General features: G+C 41.7%; 1 protein-coding gene across 1 annotated transcript; it reads right to left on the bottom strand.

The window, feature by feature from the left end:
* Window positions 1–3,076: 3,076 nt before the first annotated feature.
* Window positions 3,077–21,270, bottom strand: LOC125925831 (olfactory receptor 6K3-like). Its single transcript, XM_049635074.1, has 5 exons — window positions 21,075–21,270; window positions 19,448–19,458; window positions 18,769–18,933; window positions 4,025–4,075; window positions 3,077–3,967 (listed from the first exon to the last, which is right to left on the bottom strand). The coding sequence occupies exons 1-5, from the start codon at window positions 21,268–21,270 to the stop codon at window positions 3,077–3,079; spliced, it is 1,314 nt and encodes a 437-aa protein (XP_049491031.1).
* Window positions 21,271–22,064: the final 794 nt, after the last annotated feature.

Here is a 22,064-nt window from a genome sequence, read left to right as displayed (position 1 = left end):
GAGAGAGAGACAGAGAGACAGAGAGAGAGAGAAAGAGAATCCTGAACAGGGTTCACACTGTCAACGCCGAGCCCAACTCAGGGCTCAATCTCATGACCTTGAGATCATGACCTGAGCCCAAACCAAGGGTTGGACTCTTAACCAACTGAGCCACTCAGGTGCCCCTGTTTTTCCTTCTTTAGACTGGGCTCTTCCTTCAGGGAAGTAACCTAGAACAGGATTGGCCTGTAAAAAAAAAATGGTTGGTGTCAAATAAATTAACTTGGAAGCCATACTCTTGATGCAATTAGAATTAAACCCACAAGACAGCCATGGACAAGTGAGAAAAGAAAATTGGAGACTGTTTGGAAAGGGAAGTATGACAATTCACACACACATGTATATATGTGTATATGTATATATATATATGTGTGTATATATATATATATATATATATGAAGTTTATTGTCAAATTGGTTTCCATACAACACCCAGTGCTCATCCCAACAGGTGCCCTCCTCAATGCCCATCACCCACCCTCCCCTCCCTCCCGCCCCCCATCAACCCTCAGTTTGTTCTCAGTTTTTAAGAGTCTCTTATGGTTTGGCTCCCTCCCCCTCTAACTTTTTTTTTCCCCGACAATTCACTTTTAATGAGAGTCCTAAGCAAGTCTGGAAAAACTGGCCTCTCAAAGGATCCATCATAATGGAGTATCCTGTTTTATTTATGCCTGTGCCCAGTAACTTTCCCGCTATACTTGCCTTTATATGCTACCAACATTTGAAGTTTCTGAGTCCTCAGGCTTTTTTTTTTAATGTTTGTTTATTTATTTATTTAGAGAGAGAGAGAGGGAGAGAGAATCCCAAGAAGGCTCCGCTCTGTTAACAAAGAGCCCGATACGGGGCTTGGACACACGAACCATGAGATCATGATCTGAGAGGAAATCAAGAGTTAGACACTAACCCACTGATCCACCCAGGAACCCCTATGACTTTCTTGTGCATGGTGAGTGAATTCTTTCTCAAGCCTTAGCCTCCTGCACTCACCTCTACCCAAGACTGCAGGGGCTCCCCTGTCTGTGTGGATCTCTGCACGCTTGACACTCCTCCGGCCCCTCCAAAAGGGATCTTACAGTTATTTTCACAGGCATCCCAGGGAATAGCAAGAAGGGTAAGCGGGCTCCATTGGGGATTCCCTCCCTGCCCCCCAGTGCAGAACATCGCTTTCCCTCACGGGATTAACTAGCAGAAAGGTCCCCATTGTATGCTCGTCTCATTAGATTTCGGGATCAAAGTCGTCATGAAGTATTTTTTCCTGATTGAACTCATATCTCTGGACGTGGCAAACTACTTTCCCCACCACTGTGGTTATCGCCCCAGGTGTTCGTAAGTCTACCCTGTGCCCTGCAAAGAGCGCTTTGTGTTGGTCCTCCTCTTCTTACATGAACACACATGTGTGGAAAGTCTTGAAGGAAACATACTTGAAAGAAAAACTTGAAAAATAGTTAATAGAAAATAAGACCATTTCACAACAGACATGTCATTGGGATTTTGTGCCAATAGTGAAGTGAGGGGGCAATGTTATTTTTTTTTTCTCATGCCACAAATGCATGTGAATCTCTCTTCCCCTAAACAATCCACGTGGGTCCTGCTGACCTCTCTAGTGACAGTCAGTGTCTCACCACTTTTCACAGGATTATTCTGTATTCCAAGTGCTCAATCCACTGCTCTGTTGAAAACTCAGAGTTGTTGTTGTTATTTTCCTCTTCCTCCTCCTCCTCTCCTTCTCCTTCTCTTCCTTCTCCTTCTCCTTCTCCTCCTTCCCCTTCTCCTCCTCTTCCTCCTCCTTCTTCTTCTTCTTCTTTTTTTATTTAATTTTTTTTAACGTTTATTTATTTTTGAGACAGAGAGAGACAGAGTATGAACAGGGGAGGGACAGACAGAGAGGGAGACACAGAATCGAAGCAGGCTCCAGGCTCTGAGCTGTCAGCCCAGAGCCCGACGCGGGGCTCGAACTCATGGACCGCGAGATCGTGACCCGAGCTGAAGTCGGATGCCCAACCAACTGAGCCACCCAGGCGCCCCTTCTTCTTCTTCTTCTTCTTCTTCTTCTTCTTCTTCTTCTTCTTCAAATCTAGTTGCTTTTATCATGTAATCCCCTTTGGAATTATGTGTCAGATTTTGGATGGGAAGATGTGCTTTCTTTCTCTCTTGAGTTTGTCTAACATTTCTTCCTGTGACATAGGGACGTAGTTTCCTTGTCTAACTTCTTATAATATTTTTTCTTGAAATTCCAAAATAATAGTAAGCCATTGGAATAAAAGGTCCAGCATAGGGAACATAGCACTGCATGATGACAGATGGTGACTACAGTCGTGGGGAGCATGACGTACAGTATAGAGGTGTTGAATCACTATGTTGTACACCTGGGACTAATTAGCATTATGGGTCAACTATACGCAAACTAAAGAAAAAAATCACATGAGAAGATCTGGAAAAAATGTTAATGGGAAAAAATGTCCTTTCTAATGGTTTACCGTGGCATGAAATGGTCTATTTTATTTTTAACAACTTTATTGAGGTATACTTTGTATACAAAGAAAATATTTAACATGTGCAGTAGATGAGTGTGAAGATATGCAAACACCACATATAAGCACCACAGTCAAGGCAACAGATGTATCCAACACCTCTCAGACCTACTTCATGTTTAAGGTCACAAAGCTTGTATGTAGTCCAGTAAAATATGAGCCTCTCTTCTATAGATCTTATGCTCTTAACCACTGTATCTTATAATCTGCAGTTGTTACTAATGTTTATGGAATAATAAGAATAATACTTACGTAATAGAAATAAAATTAATGTTTACAGCATATATTTTAATGGCTTAAACGTCATATTTCCTCCCTATTATCTATCCACCTACGCATGTCTGAACAGGTAGTCTGTGATACATTAGACATGTATAAATAGAACAAACATGGGAAGAAATGGAATAAGTAGAAACTATCAGTGTGACAACGAATGAGCTATATGCTCGTTTTGTGGTTTAGTATCTTAGAGTAACATCCAAAGTGAGAGGTGCCTATGGGGTAACATCAACTTGCAGGTGCATTAAACACCTTCTGAAGGCAGAGAAGCTTCTTAATCGCAATCTTCATGTCTTTGTTTCTCAAGCTATAGATGATAGGGTTGAAAAAGGGAGCAAGAATGGCAAACATCAGTGCAATGACTGTGTCCAAAGTTGGTGGGAAAGTGGTGGAGAAGCGCAGGTACATGAGGGACACGCTGCCATAGAACATCAAAAAGATACCAAGATGAGACGCGCAGGTAGAGAAGGCCTTCCGGCGGCCTTCGGCAGACGGGATCCTCAGGGTCACGGTGATGATTCTGACATAAGAGACAGCGATAACCAGGACAGAGAAGATGATGGCCGCAGCATGGATCACATCCTCAAGCAGGATCATGGACGTGTCTGTACAAGCCAAGCGCAGTACAGGTTCAAAGTCACAAAATATCTGATGGATTTGGTTGGGCCCGCAGAAAGGCAGTGTGGAAATCCAAACAATCTCTGGGAGCAACACAAGAAAGCCAAAGATGCAGGAGCCTGCAGAGAGCTGAGCACACAGCTGGGGGGTCATAATTGTCGGGTAGCGGAGAGGGTTGCAGATGGCAATGTACCTGTCAACGGCCATGGTGGTCAACAAAAGCCCCTCGGAATTTCCCAGTGAATGGAAGAAGTACATCTGCAGGAGGCAGCCAGTAATGGAGATGGTCTTCTTCTCGCAGATGAGGTTGGAGAGCATCTTGGGGATGGTGGCTGTCGTGTACCAGATCTCCAGGAAGGAGAAGATGCTGATGAAATTGTACATGGGGTTGTGGAGACGGGTGTCCATCCTGACTGCAAAAAATACAATGAGATTTCCAATCACAATGAAGATGTAGATGATGAACAAAGGAATGAAGAAGAGGAGGCTGCCATCTTCAAACTGGGGGAATCCAGAGAAGAGAAACTCCGTCACTGTCGAAGTTCGGTTATTTCTTACCATGGGCTCAACAGCCTTAAGTGCTTTGGGTAGAAAGACACAGCTCACTCCCTAGATGAAATATAAAGAGTTAGATCTCTTGGTTCAAATAAGATTCAAAGGAAGAAATGATTTAGTTAGATGATTTATCCCTATCATTCTTGGGTTAATGAAACATGTCCATTTAGTATCTACTATGTGCCAAACACAACTGTAGGCTTGTTGAATTCAGTAGTGAAGAAAACACTCCATTTTCATGGAGCTTATATTCCAATGAAGGAGACAAATAAAAATAAGTAAGATTGTATAAGGTCATCTTTATAAGCTATGCTAACTAAAGCAAAGTAAGATATTAGGGGGACTACTAATAATCACTTTTTATACGAATTCCCAAAATCATTTTGAATCACATACCGGATACATTCTCTAATGTTTCTTGGCTATAGATTAGACGATCAAGACTTTTACTTATTTTCCTGTCTACACAGTTATTGTCAAGTTGTATTCTGCATTTTCTGGAAAATCCCCAGTTTTCGGTATTCAGTTCCTTTATCAGACCACAGAGGAATTCTGAGTGTAGTTAGAGAAAGGGTGAGGTTTTTAGGGAAATATTTCAAGGTGAAGCTATGGTAGGAACCTATTCCCAGCAGCGGAAGAGATAAAGCTAGTGGAAACTGGCCAGCACAGAGGGAAGAGAAATTCCAGAAACTGAGCTTTAGAGGGTTCTGGAAGAACAAAGAGGGCCCAGTCTGTGAACAGGGAGTTCTCTCTTGAGAAACCTGTTCTTGAAATCTTTCCATCACACTTCTAAATGTCAGTCCACCAGAGATATTAAAAAGAAGCAGAGAGTGTTTCTGAGCTAGCTAAGTCTCCCTGCATGGATTGTTTATAGTCTGACAAAGACCATCAAGGAATTAGAAGGTGAGAGCCAAAATGTGACATTCCAGCACAATTTGGGTCCTTTGAAATTGCATGAAGTATGAAGAGATCTCTAAAAGTAGTTCAAGGAATCTCATCAAGTGTACTGGGTACTATTCCCCAGCAATTCAGAAACCTGAATCGAGAATGAGCCAAAGAGAAATATTGAGAACACAAAGGAATTTGAAAGATAAGTTCTCTTTTGAGATCGTGTAGAACCTTTTAAAAATGAACTCCTCACGGGGTGCCTGAGTGGCTCAGTCAGTTGAGCGTCTGACTCTTGATTTCAACTTGGGTCATTATCCCAGGCTTGTGGGATCAAACCCCGATCCAGCCTCTGTGCTGAGCATGGAGGGTGCTTTAAGATTCTATCTCTTTCTCCCCCTACCCTTCTCCTCTGCTCTCTTTCTCACACAAAAATAATAAATTAAACAAACAAACTCCTCATACAATGAAATTAGGACACTTGATTATGCTGTATGCCAATATTCCCTAGGAAGGCAGGGATATTTCCCCTGAATTAACACTACTTGAAAAATTACTTATAAGCAGAATCAATGTAAAGCTTACAACTTTATTAAAAAATACCATTTGAAATTCCAAATTAAAATGAAGCATTTGAAACATAGATGGAGCCAATGGAACATATTTGGCTCATTCTGAGATTTTTCAGAGATCTCATTACAAAACTAAGTATATATCTTGAAAATGTTCTTTTAAGAACTGCGTTATTTATATAGACTAAATCTGACAAATATCACTTCGGCAACTTCTGGAAAATCAAGTGCCCACAGAGAATTAGGAAATGTTTATTATTCTTATACATGCAAATCCCTCACATTTTCATAAAATAAGAGGATTATAAATATTCTAAAGATATTAATTGCCATTCATTTTTCTGCCATTTATAGAACATATGCCATTATAGGACATCTGGCATATGAATATGCATATAGAATGTATACACACATACAATGATTGTATATGTAATATAATGTATACATTCATTCAATGTAACCTCCGTTAAAACTCAGGTGGGTTTTTAAAATAGATATCAAGAAGCCGATTCTAAACTATAAATGAAAAATCGAGGGACAAAGCAAAACATCTTGATAGAAGAGAACAAATTTGGAGGACTCAGAACTGCTGATATACATTTCCAGACTCACTGTAATGCTAAAGAAATCAAGACAATGTAATTGTAATATTGTCAGGAGAACAGACACCCAGATCAATGGAGCCAAGGAGAGTACAAAAATAGACACTCACATATATGGTCAAGAATTCAACAGAGGAAAGAAGGTATTTTTGGCAAATGGCACTGGGAAAACTGGGCATACGTGTGCTAAAATAAATCTTGCATCACACCCAAGAATGAACACAACATGGGTCACAGATCTAAATGTAAAACCAAAACCATAAAGTGTCTCCCAGAAAACGGAAGAGAACATCCTTATGACCTTTGGCACAACAAAAGTGTGGATGCTCTAACATCAAAAGCTCAATATGTAAAAGAAGAAACTGACAAACTGAACCTCATCAAAATTGATGGCCCTCAGGAATGAAAAAAAAAAAAAAGCCACCCTGGGAGAAAGTATTTGTGAGGCATGCATCTGCCTAAAGACATTTCCAGAAAACAGGAAAACTCAAAACTCTTAAAACCGCAACGAGATACATCACCGTCACACATTTATAAGAACAATTAACCTATTTTTTGTTTTAACAAAACAGCTGGTGATGCCAAGTGCTGGGAGGGTGTGGAGTAATTATCTTTCCTGCAGGTGCTGCTGGGAACACAGAATGCTGCAGCCTCTGTGGAAGAGAGTTTAGCAGTATCTTGTAAAATCAGACACGGGTGTCTATCACCTAGCATCCCCACTCCTAAGTATTTAGCCCAAAGAAAGTCTATGGCCACACCAAAACCTGTAAACAAATATTTATAGTGGTTTTATTTATAAAACTGTAAACAACCCAAATGATCTCCAACTGGCAAAGGGATAAACGAACTTGGTACACCCGTATAATACTATTCAGCCATGAAAATAAATGACAGACACACAATGTGGATTCATCTCAAATGCACTGTGTTAAAGGAAAGAGGTCAAAGGCTACACGTTGTATGATTCCATTGCTAGGACGATTGTGGGACGAATGTTTTTGCTCTCTGCCGCTCAGATTCACACGTTGGAACTACCTCCCAATGTGATGGTGTTAGGAGAGGGACTATGGGGACGTAATAAGGATTAGATGAGGTCATGAGCACGAGAGGCATTAGTACCCTTCTAAGAGTCTCGAGAAAAATAGCTTCTCTCTGTCAGCTGCCATGTGAAGATTCAGAGAGGAGCAGTCATCTACAAACCAGACCCCAGATCTTCCTGACCTGGGCCTCAGTCTTCCAGGCTGCAGAGGTGCTCGATAGAAATGTGTGTTGTTTAAGCCTTCCAGTCTGTGACACGTCTGTCACAGCAGGCTGGATGAACTAAGACAGAAACTGATACTGAGAAATAGGGATGGTCCTCTAATGAATACCTGAAAATATGGAACTAGCCTGGGAGCTGGCCAAAGGGCAGAGGCCAGAAGAGTTTACAAGAAAGTATTTTTTGCCTAAGAAAATCTCAGTTTCGGGGGGATGGACCGTTGCAGTGACCCACATCTGTAGGGAAACCATCAGCAGTAACTTTGACTCGTCACTCTTGATAAAGCCAAGGTCAAATAGAGAAGAAGAATGGTATGAGCCTGGGGAAGTCCATTGGAACAGACTTGCCCTTCTCGGTCCTCTGGACTCTGAGAAGCTTAAAAGAGGTAAGTGGAGGGGCTTGGAGAAACCCAGAAAGGTTGGAAGAACAGGGCTGAACTGAAAGTCCCAGAAAGGTTAGGCTGGCCCAAGACCCAAGCGGATGGAATCAGCTTTGCTTGAGAAAGGGAAAAGATTTAAGTTATGCACACGTTTCAAATAAAGGGCTTAAAAGTCCAAGGCATAGGGATAAGAATAAGGAAACAGATCTCTCCCACTCTTGTCTCCGCCTCAAAATTACATATGCACTGAGGAGTCTGGCCCCTGGCAGAAAACCTGTATGATTTCCAGCCCTAACTGCAGGCGATTGCAAAGGCTTTCCCAGGCAGGACGCCCAGGGCAAGCCGCCCCATTGACACCAGACTTGGTCCTGGCCTGTGCACCACAGACTCTAAGGGGATGGCAGCGAGGACTGTGGCTCCTCTGGCCGGTCATGCCCTTTGTGTGTTTCCAGTCAGCTCAGCAAGCGTACTCTTACATCTGTATCTGTAGCCTTGGACCAAGGTCCTCTTCAGGCACCTCTACTGATGCCTCTGCAGGGGACAAGGGAGAGGAGTGGACTTAGCTGACTTAGTCCACGTTGTATCTTCTCCTTCTCAGGGTTCCTAAAACTTCTGGATCCTTTTGTTCGGGGCTCCCACAACACTGAAATGACCCTCGGGCTTGCGCCGCTGCTCCTGACCCCTGATCAGTGCTCAGTTTCACAGGGGATAAGAAATGGGCTGCAGGAAAGTGCTTTCTTTGTCTTCAGCCTTCTGCTCATGCTATCATAGTAAGTGACTAACACGGTAAGGGATCAAGAGCTTGGCGGTTACTTTCATCCGGCCTCAATGTTGTTTCAATCTGCTGCTCTCTCTTAGCTCAGCTGAACCCCTGGCACACATGTAGATTGTCCGGGAAGAGGCAAAGAAGGTTCATACTTCTCTCCATTGGCAAATCAGTACAAAGGTGACCACGACCACCGTCTTCAAACCGAGACATCTTGGACCCTCCCAAGCAGACACAGTTATTGTCTCACTGTGTTTCTGGCATCTCAATTTATTTCTCCGAAGTGAGTGATGATCACTCTTTAATAGAATCTGGGTCCTTATGTTTTGGCAAAAGCAATGTTCTACTCTACAGAAATCAATGTGCCAATTCGAAGTTTATCTGTTGGAGACTGGAAGGAGACAAAATGAGCTCACCTAATCCTACCAGGCGAAAGGAAGGTGGGTAGAAAACATTAGTCAGGGGGTGGGGGGGGTCCAGACTGTGTTCAGTCTGACTCACTTCCCTGATACAAGATTTTCAGGAATCTGAAACTCAGGTATGTCTGCACTCTTTATTCATGACCTTATTTGGTTTATAGTCCTCTGACTGGGAACAGAGACCAGTATGTAAAATGGTGTCCTCCTGGATCAGAATTAATTTTGAAAAAATCTGAGGGTGTGCAAAGAGAGGAACAATATCATTAGGGGAAAAGTCTTATTCAGCCATCATGCCCCAGACGTATGACATCATCACTATTTTTTTCTTTTTTGAGGGACAGAGAGCAAGAGAGAGAGCAAATATGAGCAGGGGAGGGGCAGAGAGGGGGAAGGGGAAGAGAGAGAGGGAGAGCGAGAGAATCCCAATCAGGATCCACACTGTAAGTGCAGAGCCCGATGTGGGGCTCAAACTCAAAAATCATGAGATCATGACCTGAGTGGAATCCAACGTCCAAAGTTTAACTGACTGAAACACCCTGGCACCCCCATCACCACCAATTTTAAATCCTATAAATATATCTCCTCCTGCCTGAGCCCAATTGCTTTCTGCCGTTCATGCAATCTCAGATATGTCCCCAGATTTTGCTAGTGAAGTCAACATAAGGAGCACAGGCTAAGTGTCCTTTTCTTCTACCCACTAGGCAATTCACTTTCTCCTTGACTCAGGACAAACCCGCACCTTGGACCCGCATGCCTTTTTCTCTTACCCCCTGGCAGAGACGAAGGAGGTCCTTTCCTGGGTTTATGCGGCTGAAGTCCCTTCAGTTCATCAGGTGGACTGTTGTAACCTGTTTCTAAAATACTCTTGGGAAGATTTCTCTACCGGAGATTTCCCCCGATAACCAGAGAAAAAACATCCACCCCATTTCTCCACAGATTAATTAGTGAGACCTCCTCCTCTGATCTTTTCTCATCAGTTCTCCTGAGTAAGAGGAACTCCGAGAGTCTTTTTAAAATATGAGCCTTCTTTGATATATTTGCTCAGAATTAATAGATTATATAAATACATATTTTTTTCCAGTTTTATTGAGAAAAATTGACATCCATTGCTGTATAAGTTTCAGGCACAGCATGACAGTTTGATTTACATCTGGTGTGAAATGTCCAGCTAACATCCATCTTCCCATGTAGATACAATGCAAAGAAAACAAGAAAAAAAGGAAGAAAATTTTCTCCTTGTGATGAGAGGTCTTAGAATTTCCTCTCTTAAGAACTTTTCTATATACCATAGAGCAGTGTTAGCTCTAGTCATCATGCTGTACATTATATGCCTAGGATTTATCTATGTCATAACTGGAAGTTTGTACCTTTTGACCACCTTACCTCTCCCTTCCTCTCCCCCTCTACCAGAGTCTGATCTCTTTTCTGAGATTTTTTTTTTTTTTTTAAGATTCCACATATAAGTGAGATCATATGGTACTTGTCTTTCTAGGTTTGGCTTATATCATTTAGCATAATGTCCTTAAGTTACATCCATGTGTGGCAAATGATAGGATTTCCTCTTTTTCATGACTAAGTAATAATCCACTATATATATGCATATATATATCACATTTCTTATATATATATTTATATATATGTGTGTATATATATTATAAATGTGATATATATATATGACATAGGTTGTGATATACATATATATATATATATATCACATTTTCTTTATCCACTCATCCATTGATGAATACTTAAGTTGTTTCCATGTCTTGGTTACTGTAAACAATGCTTCCATGATCATGAGAGTGCGAATATCTTTTCGAGTTGGTGTTTTCATTTCCTTTGGGTATATTCTCAGAAATGGAGTTGCTGGAACATATGGTAGTTGCATTTTTAATTTTTTGAGGACCCTCCATATTGTTTTCCAGGGTGGCTGCACCAGTTTGCGTTCCCACCAACGGTTCAGCAGTGCGGGGGGTTCCCTCTTCTCCACATCTTCACCCGCACTTGGTATCTCTGGTCTTTCTGGAGATGATCATTCTACCAGGTGTGAGGTGACATCTCATTGGTTTTAGTTTGCATTTTCCCAATGACTAGTGATGTTGAGCCCCTTTTCATGTACCTGTTGCCCTTCCATTTATCTTCTGTGGAGAAATATCTACCTAGGTCCTTTATCCATTTTTTTAATTGGGTTGGGTTTTTGTGTTTTAGTTGAATGAATTCTTTATAGATTTTGGATATTAACACCCTAACAGATACATGGTTTGCGAATGTTTTTTTCTCATTCTATAGGTTGTCTTTTCACTTTGTTGATGGCTTCTTTTGATGGTTGTGTGCCACCCCCTTCTGGTTCTCCTTTCCCACTAGAGGAACCTAAGGCTCAGGGAAACAGCTCCATGTGCTGGCCTGCAAGGAAGGGTGATGGGTCAATTTATAGACACTTCTCTTCCCCTTCGACCGCAGTCTGTCACGGTCTTTGTGGTGAAGGGCTGCTTCAGACCCACCCCTGAACTCTAGGGTTCTCTCAGGGGTGTCCTATTTTTGAATAGTTGTTATTTGTTCTTGTGTAGAGGAGTGAAGTCAGGGACAACCTATGTCATCATCTTGGTGATGTCACTCCTGAAGCCACATTTTAATGAAGAATTGCTTTCAACTGGATTAGGGATTTTTCCCCCTCTTTACTCTCTGAAAGAGTAGTAGCATTTCCAAGGTCTGTTGCGTTTCCCCAGCACACAATTTCCATGGCAATAGCATTGTTGACTATGTGATAGGCAATGTCATAAGAAGTTTTTTAGCAGCCGCTGCGTGAACAACACACACTAGCCTGTGGAAGGTGAAAGAACACAGGGAAAAGAGTACAACTGTCTTAGCTAATGCCAGCCTGTTCAGCCCGGGCTTCCTGGCCAGCCGCTGACCCTGGATACATGAGTGAACCAGGACAAGAAGAACCACCTATTTGATTCCAGGCCAAATTGTCAACCCATAAATTAACAGACAAATAGTTTCTGTCTTAAGTCACTAATTTTGGGGACGTTTCCTTTCTGTAGTGAAAGACAATGGATACGGTTTCTTAAACCAAACTTTCCACCTGTACCTCGGCTCCACTCTGATCGACTATCGATACAATAGAAATGTGATTCTAAGAATGTAATTGCTTACTTAAATCCTTCCAGGGTCCTCACTTGGCAATTGAGATACATTCCAGTATCTTACAACATGACCTCCAAGGTTCTGCATGTTTTGCCTCTAGCCTTCGCTTCGTGACTCTTCCTCTGTCCCATCTGCACATCTGCATTTGGTTCCTATAGTGCACTCAGCTGTTTAATCACCTCAGGGCATTTGCACAAATGATTTCCCTTACGCACTTTCCTGGCTGATTCCTTCTCAGTCTTCAAGTGTCAACTTACATGGTACTTCATCAAAGAAGCCTTCTCTGGCATTACTTCCGAATAGATGTCGATGTTTATTAATTCTTTCGACACATTTTGTTAAATCACTCTAGAAAAGATTGTGCCATTTTGACATCTCATCAGTACTGTTGGAGAGTGTATATTTTCTTCATCACATTTAAACTATCATTTTTTAAGGTAAAACGTGGCTTTTAATAACATGCAATACTCTCTTATAAATAGATTAGAAACTATAATTAAATACAAAAGTAAACATAGAAACCACCTGTGAAATATGTATACAAAGGTAATTAGAGTTGCCTGAGTTCTCCTCTCAGATTTTGATGGTTTCCTGTCTCACATTTAGTCTTTCATCCATTTTGAATTTACTTTTGTTTATGGTGAAAGAAAGTGGTCCACTTCCATTCTTCTGCATGTTGCTGTCCAGTTTGCCCAATACCATTTGCTGAAAAGACTATCTTTTTTTCCCATTAGATACTCTTCCCTGATTTTTCAAAGATCAGTTGACCATATAGTTGTGGGTCCATTGCTGGGTTTTCTATTCTGTTCCATTGATCTATGTGTCTGTTTTTGTGCCAATGCCATACTTTTTTGATGACTACAGCTTTGTAATACAGGTTAAAGTCTGGGATTGTGATCTCTCCAGATTTGGTTTTCCTTTTCAACATTATTTTGGCTATTCAGGGTCTTTTGTGGCTCTATATCAATTTTAGGATTGTTCGTTCTAACTCTGTGAAATGCCAGTGGTATTTTGATAGGGATTGCATTACCTGTGTAGATTAAATGTGCTTTGCAGGGGTTGATGAAAATGCAGAGAAAGGGGAACCCTCTTGCACTGTTGGTGGGAATGCAAACTGGTGCAGCCACTCCGGAGAACAGTATGCAGGTTCCTCAAAAAACTAAAAAGAGAACTACCCTACGACCCAGCAATTGCACTATTAGGTATTTACCCAAAGGATACAAAAATACAGATTTGAAGGGGCAGGTGCACCCCAGTGTGTATAGCAGCATTATCAACAGTAGCCAAATTATGGAGAGAGTCCAAATATCCATCCACTGGTGAATGAGTAAAGATGTGGTGTATACACAAAGGAATATTACTAAACCATCAAAAATAATGAAATCTTGCCATTTGCAATGATGTGGATGGAGCTAGAATGTATTATGCTAAGTGAAATAAGTAAATCAGAGAAAGACAAATACCATATGATTTCATCAATATATGGAATTTAAGAAACAAAACAGATGAACATATGGGAAAGGGGGGGAAGAGGAGAGAAGGAAGCATACCACAAGAGACTCTTAACAATAGGGAACAAACGGAGGGTTGATAGAGGAAAGAGGGGGGATGGGCTAGATGGGTAGTGGGCATGAAGGAGGGCACTTGTGATGAGCACTGAGTGTTGTATGTAAGTGATGAATCATTCAATTCTACTCCTGAAACCAGTATTGCACTCTATGTTAACCAAATAAAATTAAAACAAATAAACAGAAACACACACATAAACAAGTGTAATTAGAGTTAAAGACTCCTTACGTTAAAGTTCTTCTTGTTTTCATACTAAGGGTTGCGACCCGTTAATAGGTGGTGAAATCAGTTCCAATGTTAATGGAATAGAATAAGGAGAAAAAAAAGAATACAAAAGACAAGAAACACTGAATGGAGTAAGTGTAAGTACTGTTTTATAAAGTGTTTTTGTTACAAATATGGAAATGAATATGTATGTATGTGGATCTTATATTGTGATTTAAAATATGTTCTTTATTGTGAATCACAGTTAAAATATTTCAGTGATCCCACTTGTTCCTTAATACCTTACTTCTCTGCTTTCATCAGCAGTTAAACTCCATGAAAGAATGATCTGTACTTGAAGTTTCCAATTTCTCTTTGATTCTTTTCTATGGCATTACTCAATTCGGGTTTTTCCCTGCAACATTTCATGCACGCTTCTCTCATTGAGTTCAAGAGTGGCCTCCAGGTGACTACGTCCATGGCCAATTTTCAGTCTTCATTTTACTTGACTATTGCAGGATTTGGCAAAGTCAATCACCTCTTCCTCCTTTATTTTGTTCATTTGGCCTTGGGGACACTTGTTTTTTTCTTCCTATTGGGCACTCTTTCTGAGTCACATTTTCTGATTCTCCCTATTCCCCCAAATCTGTAACAGTGGAGTGCCCCAAAACTCATACCCTGGGTGGTTTCCTTCAGTCTCACGGCGTTAGATACATGATATACACTAACGATTGCCACGTATGTCTTCATCCTGGCCTTCACTCCCAAGTGTGAAGGCCCACCTACCCAGTGTTTTTAGTAGATTTTCAAAAGTCCACTTATGCTTAAACTAAACTTATGATTTCTCTCCTCCCAACATCCCCTTCTGGTTTCAGTTAATGGCATCTCTGCTATCCCAGTTGGTCATCCTTGACTCTTCCCTTTCCCACTTCATTTTCAATCCATCAGAAAACCTGTTAGCTCTGTTGTCAAATTATATCTAGAATTCAGCCACATTTCTTCACCTCCATTGCTGCCATCTTGACCTAGGCCACCATCGTCTCTCACAGGATTGTAGCAATATCCTCCCCAGGACTCCAGCTTTCTCCGTATCTCCCTTCATTGTCTTCTCAACAGGAAGCAGCCATGTTTTTTGTTTTTGTTTTTGTTTTTGTTTTTTAAATTCTAAATCAGGATAACTCTCCTGTGTTCCAAACTCTCACTGGCCCCCATTCTCAGAATAAATTAGGAAACTATAAATACATACAATAGCCTTTGAGGCCCTCGAGGTTCCATCTTTTTTATTTCCCTGCACTCGCCCTGCAGTGGTCTCCCTCCACCTCTACTCCATCCCAACCACAGTGGTCTCCTTGAATCCTTGAACAGGCCAGTGCTTGCCCACCTTGGGGCTCTCTCACCAGGTTTACCTGCTGCCTGGATTATTCTCCCTCCACATAACCATACGACTAACTTCTTGTCCAAATCCTTGTCCAAATGTGACCTACTAAATGAGGTCCAATGTGACCACTCTGCTTAAAATTATGATCTCCTTACCCATACCAGACCCTCTTGTCCTGCAACATTTTCTTTTCTTTTTCCCACAGGACATAGTTTCATATAATTTGCCAATTTTCTGGTTTACTATTAATATGTATTTTAAATTTTTTTTTCAACGTTTTTTATTTATTTTTGGGACAGAGAGAGAGAGACAGAGCATGAACGGGGGAGGGGCAGAGAGAGAGGGAGACACAGAATCGGAAACAGGCTCCAGGCTCCGAGCCATCAGCCCGGAGCCTGACGCGGGGCTCGAACTCACGGACCGCGAGATCGTGACCTGGCTGAAGTCGGACGCTTAACCGACTGCGCCACCCAGGCGCCCCTATTAATATGTATTTTAAAAAACATCTCCCCTCACCACAGTGTTAGCTATGTAAAGGCAGGAAATTGTTCTCAACTGTATCCCAAGCACCTGAAACAGTTCTTGGCATAGTAGCCTCAGTAAATAATTGTTGCAGGAATAAAGAAATGGGTCATATAATAATTTCTGTAGTGGGTTAGCATCTTTTAAGCCCAGAAAGATTTTAGAGCCAACTGTAGAAACAGGTAATAGAATCAAAACCTATCATTTCTCTTTTGCCCTAAGAAAAGTCTATGCATTTAGTATTTTGTGTATTTGCATTATTTAATTTAATTTATAATTTAATTTAATTTAATTAAATAATTTAATTATTTAACAGTTTGACCTATTAGGATACCAAATCGAACTTCTAATTCGAATTTTAAATTTGTAATAGAGCCAGTAATTTATACTTTTTAAAAATCAACTCTATTGAGGTAAAATTTATAGTTAATAAAATTCAAAATATTACGCTTGTTATTTAAAATTGGGATCTCACCATGTTGATCACAGGATGGAAACACTCAAAAGAATTTAGGATTAGGGGTGCCTGGGTGGTTCAGTCGGTTAAGCTCCTGGTTCACAGGTTTGAGCCCCGCGTCCGGCTCTGTGCTGACAGCTCAGAGCCTGGAGTCTGCTTAGGATTCTGTGTCTTCCTCTTTCTCTATCCCCCCCATCCCCCCTTCATGCTCTCTCTCTCTGTGTCTCTCTCGAAAGTAAATAAACATTTTTAAAAAAGGATATCGCAGTAGCCGTATTTTTTATTTCTTTATTATAAAGGTTATTTTTAGAAACTGTAGAGGCTTTGTTATTTAAGTTAGAATATTGAGGTTCTTAAAAACAAAATAATGTATATCATTGAAATGTTTAAAAGGATTTAATCGCCAAGCTTATCAATCAGATGAAATAGGTGTCAAACATCTTTAATAGTGAGGGATAAAATCTATTAGATTTATAAATAGAATGCTAAGATTTTTAAAAATGTTTTTTAATGTTTATTTTTGAGAGAGAGAGACAGAGAGCAAGTGGGGGGGGGGGAGTGCAGAGTGAAAGGGAGACACAGATCTGAAGCAGGCTCCAGGCTCTGAGCTCTCAGCACAGAGCCTGACGCGGGGCCTGAACCCACAAACCAAGAGATCATGACCTGAGCCGAAGTCGGATGCTTAGCTGACTGAGCCACCCAGGCACTCCTGGAATACTAAGATTTTTAAGCAGTAATTCAAATATCAAAGAACTAGATTCTTAAATATTTACTTCAAATAAATGTAGTTTGATTTTATAACCAGAGAAACTTCTGTACAATTTTCTTCACACAGAAAACTTTTTTCTTGAGTTTCAAAAAGCTCACAATAATATAGGAAAGGATTTACATTTCCAAGGGTTGAGGGGTTAAGGTAAGCTCTTCTTCTTCCAGGTCGGCACCCCCAAATGGGCCTGAGAGTTTATCCAGCTACCTGGATGGAGGTGACTGAGATCTGCTTCTTGTGTCCTAGGCTACTGACATTTCCATTCTTTTTTTAAATTTTTTTTTTTAACGTTTATTTATTTTTGAGACAGAGAGAGACAGAGCATGAATGGGGGAGGGTCAGAGAGAGGGAGACACAGAATCCGAAACAGGCTCCGGGCTCTGAGCTGTCAGCACAGGGGCCCGATGCGGGGCTCGAACTCACGGACCGCGAGATCATGACCTGAGCCGAAGTCGGCGCTCAACCGACTGAGCCACCCAGGCGCCCCTGACATTTCCATTCTTGACACGTCTCTCTTCTTCCCCCAGCTGCTGGCTGCCTTCCTTCTCTTCACAAAACCCCTGACAATTGCCCTGTGTCCTTGGTCTGTTTCCCACAGCAGCTGGGCCAACACTTACTTTTCTAGAGACATTTACCTCAGTCCCTAAAATTCCTAGTGTCGTTTGGGGAGAAGGCAGAGACCTTTATCCCAGGGGATAGGATGGTGTGGCCTTTGTAATGGTGAGTATAAATTCCACGGCAGACAGAGAGGCAGGGAGAAACAATCCGGGACAGAAAAACAGTAAGGAAAAAAGACACTGAGGTGAGACTGGTGTGAAATTTTAATACAGCCTGACACAACACAGAGCATTTTAATATAGTGCTGTTAATTTTAAAAATGGACACATACATGTGTTTACATGATGTGTACATTTTTTGTTTTGGTCCCAAACCTATGTAGGTCATCTACTTAACCTTCAAGCTTCCAAGAGGACCTACCTACTCTCGAATTTTTCAGACAATGTGAACCATAAGCACAATGGGGTTGATGATGACAAGATGACAGAGACGTCACAAAGTCAGTTCCGACATGTGTCTGTGAGTGGCTCTTCAAGCTATAAGGTGATCCTGTCTAACTTGCAAATACTTAGCAGTAATTATGACACCATATGTGACCAACTATTCTGTTAACTAGGCAAGTGATTTTGCTGTTCGGACACTTAAGTTGGTACAGACTCTTCTCAATGGCATTTTGGCAATTTTTATTGAGACTCTTGAGACTGTTTAGAGCCTCCGTTTCACCAAAATAGCACGAGGAAAATATTCTGAAGAGTAAAATATTGTATACGAAAACTCATTGGAGTATTTGTTATACTAGTAAATTAGAAACAACTTAAGTCGGTAGACATCTTTATTGTTTGGAGATGAAATGTTGGAGACACAAAATGAGTTGTGACAGAATGATCCCCTCTGTGGGTAAGAATAAGATCATTTAAAGTGGGTATCTTAGGGGCACCTGGGTGGCTCAGTCAGTTGAGCATCTGACTTCAGCTCATGTCACGATCTCAAGGGTTGTGGGTTTGAGCCCCACTTTGGGCTCTGTGCTGACAGCTCAGAGCCTGGAGCCTGCTTCAGATTCTGTGCCTCCCTCTCTCTCTCTGCCCCCCCCCCCACCCCTCACTTTCTCTCTCTCTTTCTGAAAAATAAACATTTAAAAAATGTTTTTAAAAGAAGACTAATCGGCAGTCCACACTGAACAGGTTTTGTAAGAGCGTCAAATATCCACGTCTGTATCCACACCATAGGGTTCATTAATTAGCATAGAGCAGATCTCCTCAACTGACATTTCGGACCAGATAGTTCTTTGCTGGAGGTGAAAGGCTGGAAGCTTCCCTGTCCATTGTAGGACGATTGGCAGCAACGCTGACCTCTACCTCCTGGGTGCCCGTGGCATGGACCCCTCCCCCAGTCATGATCACCAAGATGTCTCTAGACATTGCCAAGTGTCCCTACAGGGGAAAAGAGGGAGTAAAATTGTCCCAGTTGAGAATCCGTGGCATACGGAATGCTAGAATTGGGGGGGGGGGGTAGCAAAAAAACCAGGTGACCAGGATATGTAGATTGGCTAGAAATATACCTGCCCCCTCATCTGAAATGATAAAATAACACAACAAGCCAAGCAGCCTCTGAGGCTGGAGGGGAGGGGATAACAATAGGACCGTGACACATACATTTCTGTGCCCCTGCCTTAACAGACGGTCCATCACCTGATCTCACCAGGTTAGCTTTTCTGCCAGAGAGAATTCTGATAATTTTGTCTTTAATTTGTCTGATTAATTTTGTCTTTGATTTTTTCTTTCTTCTCATAATCAGAGAGCCTGAAGAACAGAGATTTGGATGAAGGGCATTAAGAGGCACTAACACGTAGTTATCAAATAAGTCATGGGAAAGACAAGTAGAGCATAGGGAATACAATCAGTGTCGTAATGACAGTGTATGGCGACAGGAGGTGGCTGCAGATACCTCGGTGAACACTGCGTGACGCATACAGGTGTCAGATCACAATGCCGCACACCCCGAACTAACCTAAGACCGGATGTCGATTATATTTCAGTAATAAAAAAGAAAAAAAAAGAATAAAGTTGGGACTTCCATGAACTCCGAAGAACAGGTGTGATAATGTGCCTGTTTGCCCTTAAATGCTTGTATATGTGGCGGAACTCTGAGACGTGCCTTCGCTGTATTAAACCACCTCGGGGTGAAATTGTCAGAGATGGGGACTTCACAGTCGCATGACGGGGGAGCGATGTTAATCGAGCTGTGGCGGGAATCACACCGCAGTCTACAAATGCATCACGCCGCCACGCACACCTTGAACTTACACGATGTTAAGTGCCAGTCATATCTCAAAACTTTTAAATTAAAATCAATACCTCGAAGGAGAAAACAACTGATATCAATCCCAAAGAGTCAAGGCAATTGTGAGCTGACAATAGATACAAAAAATAGATAAAATTATTCTGAAAGCAGAATTCCAGAGGATTTAAACAAACGGAGAGTCAGCATGGTATATGGCAGCCAAATATTTTTAATTTTTTTCGTTCTTCCTTTTTGTAAATACAGCAGAATATTAAACCTATGTTGAAACAGGAGAAATACGAAAGGCAAAATTTCCCTTTGTTTTTCTTTAAGAAAACGTCTACTTAAGAAAAAACAGAAGTTCACAAGCAAAAGCAGTGTAGGCTCTGATGGTCTCTTGCCTGAATTACTCTTATCTAGACTCATTGTTTTCAGACTTGATTTGTCCCAAGTTACCATCCACTCAGATTCTGGAATAATCTTTCTTAAATGCAAAGCTGTCAATACTGTGTCTGAAAACAGACGTGGAGGTGAATCGTAGAGGCTGCCGAATAAAGCCTAAACTTCTTAGCATGATAAATAATGTGAATGTACATGAGACTTTTAAATCATTTTGACATCCCAAGATCTCTCAGTTCTATTATTCCCTGTATAAATTCCTCATGACAGAAGTTAACACTGTTATAATGTTCTGGATTCTTCTTTCAGAGGCAGCGGGGAGATCAATAGGGAAACTAACATTTTGCTCTGTGGCCAATACATTTTGGAATTAGGAAATCGAAACGTGGAAAAGAGGAAAATTGGCAGGTCTTCAGAAACTTGAGTCTTTAGGAAAGGAGATGCATATAGGAAGGCAATATTGGGCCTTCCAATCATATCTAATTGGAGTTGTGTATTTTCTGGAAGAGTGGAGCACCCTTTTAGAATCTCAACGACTAGGCTCCTCTGGCTGCCACGGCATTGCTTTTTCTTGAGGGCATGTTCTGATTCCACTAAATAAAACGCAAGCTTCCTGCATCAGAAGTTAACCCAGAAATCATGGAGGCTAAGAGAGTCATACAGCTAGTGGCCCAGACAAAATTCAATGATGTTTGTTATGACCATTGGTAGTCCTGGGAAATCCACCAACCCCCTCATCCCTGAGCTATGGGCCTTTCCCCCTACCTCACTCATGCTGCTAAGCCTAGACCAAGCTTCCACAGGTCTGCACTGAAAACGAACAGAAAAAATAAAATTCCCCAATACACAGCCCTAAATGCCACCCATGCACACACCAAAGTACAGAGCCCACCCCTCATCCCAAAGCCACCTCTTCCAGAAGCCAGGGGCCACCTCTGTCTGATGAATGTCCTCATCTCCATGGTTGTGCAGTCTACAAACAGGAGAGTTATGACTCCAAGCACAGCCCCGGGCGTCTCAGGGGATCGTCCAGTGGGAGAAGGGCTCTCTTCAGAAAGGTTCTCTCTGGTCCCAGAAAGCAACTCCATGTCCCCTGTGGTTAATTAGGAGAACGCTGGCTGCCATGCTCCCCTTTCGTGAAGTTACCACACCTTTGGGAAGCCAGGTCTTTGAGTCTGGCTAGACGCCACATGGCAAGGGTTACTTGGTTTTCTTTCTTGTCCAAAGGGTGAGAGGACAGTTTATATAGAAATTATCTGCCGAGACAGAAGAAGGATGAGGAACAAGAGGAGTGAAGCTAACAAAATGTGGTTCAAAGGCAGAAGGTTTTCTCCACTTTGCACCGAAGCAGCTTCAGAGTAGTTCAGCGACACACAGCAACCCTGTAGAACAACATAGAAGATTCTGCCAGCAGCTGCCCAGCGAGGCTCAGCAGAACTTTTCAGAGGCATCCCGGGGATCACAGAGCCATTAGCAGTAGTGGCAGGAGTGAGAACGAGGGGGTCCCACGGAGGGTATGTGGCATGCCTCGATGGTCTCAGTGGCAGGTGCTTTTCCTGCCACCGGAAAGAGGTATTGACGAGCTAGCCCTTGGAGAGACCTGAGGTTCGACAAGTTCCCCCACATAATGAGTGGGGAATACAACCAGAAGGATACTTTCATTCTTTCTTTTTCTCTTTTTTTTAAACTAAAACGTGAGTCTAACATTTACCTCCAGGTGAGCAAAGCCAGAGGAAGAAAAAACGTACACCACAAGATGATTTTTATTCTTTTACAAAAAGACATAGAAAACAGGCATGAAGTGTTAAAAAACTAATGGACTGGCAGCAGTACATATAGAAAGGAAATAGAATTTGAAAATGGATTTGAGTTAAAAACAAAA

Source organism: Panthera uncia, chromosome F1 (assembly GCF_023721935.1).
Source record: "Panthera uncia isolate 11264 chromosome F1, Puncia_PCG_1.0, whole genome shotgun sequence".
NCBI classification, from domain to species: Eukaryota; Metazoa; Chordata; class Mammalia; order Carnivora; family Felidae; genus Panthera; species Panthera uncia.
The sequence above is the reverse complement of the archived record's forward strand: the minus strand, read 5'-3'. Positions and strand labels throughout refer to the sequence as shown.